The 6,396-nt window shown below is 35.2% G+C and overlaps 1 protein-coding gene across 1 annotated transcript; it reads right to left on the bottom strand.

The window, feature by feature from the left end:
- Positions 1–5,297: 5,297 nt before the first annotated feature.
- Positions 5,298–5,882, bottom strand: LOC141695393 (uncharacterized). The gene has a single exon (XM_074499641.1). The coding sequence runs from the start codon at positions 5,880–5,882 to the stop codon at positions 5,298–5,300; it is 585 nt and encodes a 194-aa protein (XP_074355742.1).
- Positions 5,883–6,396: the final 514 nt, after the last annotated feature.

The raw sequence follows: 6,396 nt of genomic DNA, 5'->3' as shown, positions 1-6,396 counted from the left end.
AATATCTCGTTTCACTGTATAGAGTAAAATGAGATAGTATAGTTATTCACTATCTATCAAGAATAAGATCAATATTCTAGTAGAACATTTACTAGAATTAGCTGTCTCAAACAATCTAAGAGTATTTGAGAGTACTGTATCAAAATGATTTACCTAACAACAATATCATTCTCAAGTATATAACATTTGTCTATTCTGAAATTGGAATAGGACATGGGTACTTGCCTGGTATACAAAGACTGGATTTAACCTTTTATAACCCTGTCTGCCCTCCTGGACTTGATTCTATAAATCAAATACATTTGTTTAATAAACGAGACAAAACTCGAATGACATCTATACACCTCAACGTCTACTCGATCGTTTATCTAATCAATCCTTAAAACTTCAGGAACAATAATCAATCATCAAAAATATCAAACAATCCTTCTATAATTAAAATCAAGTTTAAATAAAAAATGGAAAATCGAAATAGTTGAATAATCAACCTTAATCGAAGATGTTGGTATCGAATTGTTCGTCTCGATGCAAGCTTCGCAACGGTATCAAGAACACAATCAACGACTTCTTGGATTGATCAGAACGATTGATTCTTTGATTTCAAAATTTTGAAAATAAAAATAAAACTAAAAATACAGAGTATTTGATATATATCTGTTGCTCAGGATTACTACTGACTGAAAACAGGATAAATATGAGATCTATTTATATTTACACAAACGGTCTCGATAAAACATAAAGAGGCACCTGTTTCTCGTTTAATTCAAATTACAAGCCCGTAAAATAATAATTTATGGGAAAACTGTAAAAAGATACTTTTTAGATAAATATAATATTTATGTCAAAATTCCCCGAAAATTGTGCATATTTCAAAAATACGAAAACACGGACTATTAGAAGGGTCCTTGATTTTATAAAAATAGTTGTACGAATTTTGTGGGCTTTTACATCTCGGTATGGTCCCGGTCCAATAACTTTTGAGAAATCAAAATAATTTCTAAATTTAGCATAAACCCCGAAGACACGGATAATAAGCGCGAACAATCATAAAACAAGTCTTAACACGTAACACGGAAGAAATGTAATCTGACACGCGTCCAGATTGCGGATCGATTCATATAATTGCATTTAAAACATATAATAATTATTAGAAAAATGCCCAAGTCCATGCAGGACTAAAATCAATACTTACTACACAATAAATTGTGACAACACATTTTACATTTAATTAAACAAAGAATATTTATCATATATATCCTAAAATATGTACAGAAATTTTCCGGTTATATCCTTCCCCCTTAACAAGATTCTGTCCTCAGAATCTATTTTAGGAAAACAGACGAGGATACTTAGATAACATTTCACTTTCTTACTCCCATGTCGACTCTTCAACCTTGGGATTCCTCCACAAAACTCGTACTAAAGCTACAGACTTATTTCTAAGCACTTTCTCTTGCCGGTCTAAAATCTGTATCGGTCGCTCTACAAAAGACAAGTCTGGATGTATCTTAATTGGTTCATATTCTATCACATGATTACAATCAAGAAAATAACGCTTCAACATGGACACATGGAACACATTGTGGATATGCTACATGTGTGGTGGTAAAGCGAACTCATATGCCACTTTCCCCACACGCCTTAAAATTTCAAAAGGTCCAACATAGCGAGGACTCAACTTTCCTTTCTTGCCAAATCTGGATAAACCTTTCCAAGGTGAAATCTTTAATTTCTCCAACTTTAAATTCCATATCTTTTCTGGCAGGATCAGCATATTTACTTTGTCGATCTTGAGCTTCCATTAACCTTTTCCGAATGAGTTCCACTTTCTCTTTTGTCCGCTGAATAAACTCTGGACCCAAAATCTTTCTTTCACCAACTTCGTTCCAACAAATTGGAGATATACATCTTCTACCATATAAAGCTTCATATGGCTGCATTCCGATACTGGCATGGTAGCTGTTGTTGTAAGAGAATTCAACCAAAGGTAGATGTTCATCCTAACTGCCTTCAAAATCTAAAGAACAAACTTTTAACATGTCCTCAATAATCTGAATTGTCCTTTCGCTTTGACCATATGTTTGCGGATGATATGCAGTGCTCATATTCAACTTTGTTCCTAGACAATATTGAAAACTTTTCCAAGATCTTGAATTAAATCAAGGATCTCTATCTGAAACTATAGACACCGTAACTCTATACCGAACCATAATTTCCTTCAGATATAACTGAACCAATTTATCCAATGAGAATTTTTTTTTGATAGGAAGGGAATGTGCTGACTTAGTCAATCTATCTATAATAACCCAAACAGCATCATGATTTGCCTTGGTCATCAGTAATCCAACTACGAAGTCCATTGCAAGATGTTCCCACTTCCATTCTTGAATGCCCAATGGTTGTATCAATCCACTGGGCCTTTGATGTGCTGCTTTGACTCTTTGGCAAGTGTAACACTTACTTACCCACTCCGCAATCTCTTTCTTCATACTTGGCCACCAAAAGTTTCCTCTCAAGTCTCTGTACATCTTCGTACTTCCTGGATGAATTGAATACCCGGAGCTGTGAGCATCTCGTAGAATTTCATCCTTTAGCTCAGTCACATTAGGTACCCATATCCTGGATGAACATCTAAGAATCCCTTTATCATCTTTTTGGCTTCCTAATTCTTCTCCTGACAATTCTTCTTGTTCATGGCTTATTTTTTCCTCTTGACATCTTCTTATCTTCTCTAGCAATTCTGGTTGGAAAGACATAATACATATCATATCCATAGCCATACTTGAAATACTGACCTCTATTTCAAGTTTCTCAAAATCCTTGATCAATTCCTCAGATGAAGTAATCATATTCAACCTCTCTTTTCTGCTTAGAGCATCTGCCACCACATTTACCTTGCTTGGATGGTAGTTGATTGCACAATCATAGTCCTTGATCAATTCTAACCATCTTCTCTGCCTCATGTCCAGTTCCTTCTGGGTGAATATATACTTTAAATGTAGTCCGTGTAGATTTCACATTTCTCTTCATAAAGGTAATGCCTCCATATCTTTATTGCAAAGACTATAGCTGCGATCTCTAGATCATAGGTTGGATACTTCTGTTCATGTGATTTCAGTTGCCTTGATGCGTAATCTATCACCTTGTCATGTTGCATTAGAACACATCCCAAACCTTTGTGTGAAGTGTCACTGTAGATCACGAAGTTTCCTTGATCATCTGGTAAAACTAGTACTGGTGCTGATACTAATCTGTTCTTTAATTCTTGGAAATTTCTTTGCACTTCTTTGTCCATTCAAATTTCTCACTCTTCCTGGTAAGATTTGTTAGTGGATTAGCTATCCTTGCAAAATTCTGCACAAATCTTCTATAATAACCTGCTAACCCCATAAAGCTTCTTACTTCTGTTGGTGTCTCTGGTCTTTCCCAATTGATTACGGCTTCAATATTTGACAGATCTATTTTCACTCCTTCATTACTGATAACATACCCAAGAAATTGTACTTCTCATAACCAAAACTCACACTTTGAAAGCTTTGCGTATAATTTCGGCTGCCGCAATATTTCCAAAACTATCCTTAGATGTTCAACATGCTCTAGTTCTATCTTCGAGTAAACTAGAATATCATCTATGAATACAATCATAAATTTATCCAAATACTTTTTGAATACTCAATTCATCAGATCCATGAAAGCTGCCGATGCGTTTGTCAATCCAAATGCCATCACCAAAAACTCATAGTATCCATATCTGGTTCTAAAGGCTGTCTTTGGAATATCTTCTAATTTGATCTTCAGTTGATGGTATCTCGATCTTAAATCAATCTTAGAAAACTATATAGCATCTTTTAGTTGATCAAACAGGTCATCATTCCCTGGCAACCGGTACTTATTCTTAATGGTTAACTTGTTCAGCACTCGATAATCGATACACAGTCGCATACTTCCATCTTTCTTCTTGATAAAAAAAACTGGTACGCCCCAGGGGGATATACTTGGTCTTATAAATCCTTTATCCAAAAGATCTTGCAGCTGAATTACCAATTCCTTCATCTCAACTGGGGCCATCCAGTATGGAGCTTTGGAAACTGGTTCTGTCCCCTATGCCAATTCAATTGCAAACTCAATTTTTCTATCGGGAGGTAACCCGGGTTGATCATCTAGAAATACATCTGGAAATTCATTGACTATTGGAAGAACTTCTAGGTTTGAAATCTCCTTATTGGTATCCATTATATTAGCCAAAAATGCTTCACAATTCTGGCGCAATAACTTCTTCGCTTGAGCTATTGATAAGAATTTCTTTTCCTATTTTTCCCTCTAAATACCACTTTCTTTTTTTGATCCACTGTTTGAAATTTCACCTTTCTATTCTTATAGTCAATCTGAGCATTATTTTCTGACAACCAATCCATCAATAAAATAACATCAAATTCTCCCAACTTAAAAGGTATCAAACTGGCATGAAAATGATGTCCTCCTATCTCAATATCACATCTCATACACACTTGATCTACTGCAACTTGATTCTTATTAGCTAATTTTATCATTAGTGCTTTGTCTAATAGTTCTATTTCATGATGTAGTTTATCAACAAAATCCTTAGAAATAAATGACCTTGTAGCTCTAGAATCAATTAAAATTTTAGCATCTACGGAGTTTACTAGAAGCGTACCTGCAACCATATCCGAACTCTGAACTGCATCCTACATAGACATATTAAATGTTCTGGCCCTGGGTTGAGCTGATGGTCCTTCAATCATTGGCAAACTCTGAGATGGAGCACCTGCAATACTGTGTGTGTTATTGATCATATTTTGTGTTGGACAATTCCTGGAGATATGCCCTGGCTTTCCACACTTGAAACAAGTAGTTCTTGGTTTCTGTCCCTGAGTCAAACTCTGACATGTATTGGCAAAATGTCCTTTCTTGCGACACCTAAAACACAGAAAATTGGTATTACAGTTCCCAAAATGCCTTCCACCAGATCTCCTATAGTAGGCTACTGGAGAAGAATTAAACCCTTGCTGATTCTGGCTCCTGAACTGATTAACTTGGTTCCCATTCCCAGTTGATGGTCTCCTGAATCCCAAACTTCTATTCTGCTGAAACTCCAGTTTATTGTTAAAATGACCCTGAATATTACCTTGCTGCTGTCCCCCTCCGGAGTTTTCAAATTTTCTCTTCATTCCATTATGATCTTTCTGAGACGTGTTACTCCTGCTTTCAATAACCATGGCTTTCTGAACTATTGTGACATAAGAAGTCAACTCAAACATAGCCACTCTATTTTGAATTCAAGGTGTTAACCCTTGTTCTAATCTCTTTGCTCTTTTCTCATCTGTGTCAACTTGACCTAGAACAAACCTTGCCAATTCTGTAAATTTGGCCTCATACTCCGCAACACTCAGATTATTTTGCATTAAACTCAAAAACTTAATCTCCGTTTGGTTCTTCATATGCCTTACGAAATATTTCTCTAAAAACAATTCTGTAAATCTTTCCCAAGTCACCATCTGATCCCCTTCCAATGCTTTCTTAGATTCCCACCGATAGTTTGCCTCCCCTTTTAGGAAATAGCTGTCAAACTTGGTCTTCTGCTCATCTCCTGCTCCAACTAATTCAAAAGCTATTTCTATTTCCTTAAGCCATGCATTGGCTTCCACTAGATCAACACTCCTTTTAAACTCGGGTGAATTAACAGCTTGAAAATTCTTAAAAGTTACTGCAGGTGGAGCTGCTAATTGCTGTTGCTGGTGCTGTTGCTGCTGCGCAAGTTGCGTCACTTTTTGTTGCATTAGTCCCAACATTTGGACAACTGCTGGATCAGTATGACTTTCAGTACAATTTCCCGATGACTTGCTACCCTTCTCGGGACCCATTTTATGAAAATAAAATTGTAAATCTTTATAATCTGCTAAGCATGCATACAAATATGTAGCAATTTATTAACATGACTAAAAATATTTCATGCATAAAATCCCTTTATCCACATTATAAATTAACCAACATTTTTAGTACCTACTGCATACTTATTATATCTGCTCAAAATCTCAAAGAATAATAAACAATGATCTAGATATAAATACAATAATATGAACAATCATCTGAATTTAAATTGAAATATACCATCCTTTAATCTAGTGAATCTGGATACTAGGAAAGAAAATTAATACTAAATAAGAAATAAAAGAAATAAAATAAAACTGATACAACAAAACTGAAATTGTTGTACAAACCAACACACATATATATATATATATAAAGCAACTAATACAACCATCCAAGTACTATCTCAGCTAATATGATAAATCTTAAGAAAACGTACAACTCGATAATAAGAATGACAGAATAAAGGAATATACTATACTACAAAAGCTATCCCTACTCCGTCAA

This window comes from Apium graveolens, chromosome 11, assembly GCF_009905375.1.
Source record: "Apium graveolens cultivar Ventura chromosome 11, ASM990537v1, whole genome shotgun sequence".
NCBI lineage: Eukaryota > Viridiplantae > Streptophyta > Magnoliopsida > Apiales > Apiaceae > Apium > Apium graveolens.
The sequence above is the reverse complement of the archived record's forward strand: the minus strand, read 5'-3'. Positions and strand labels throughout refer to the sequence as shown.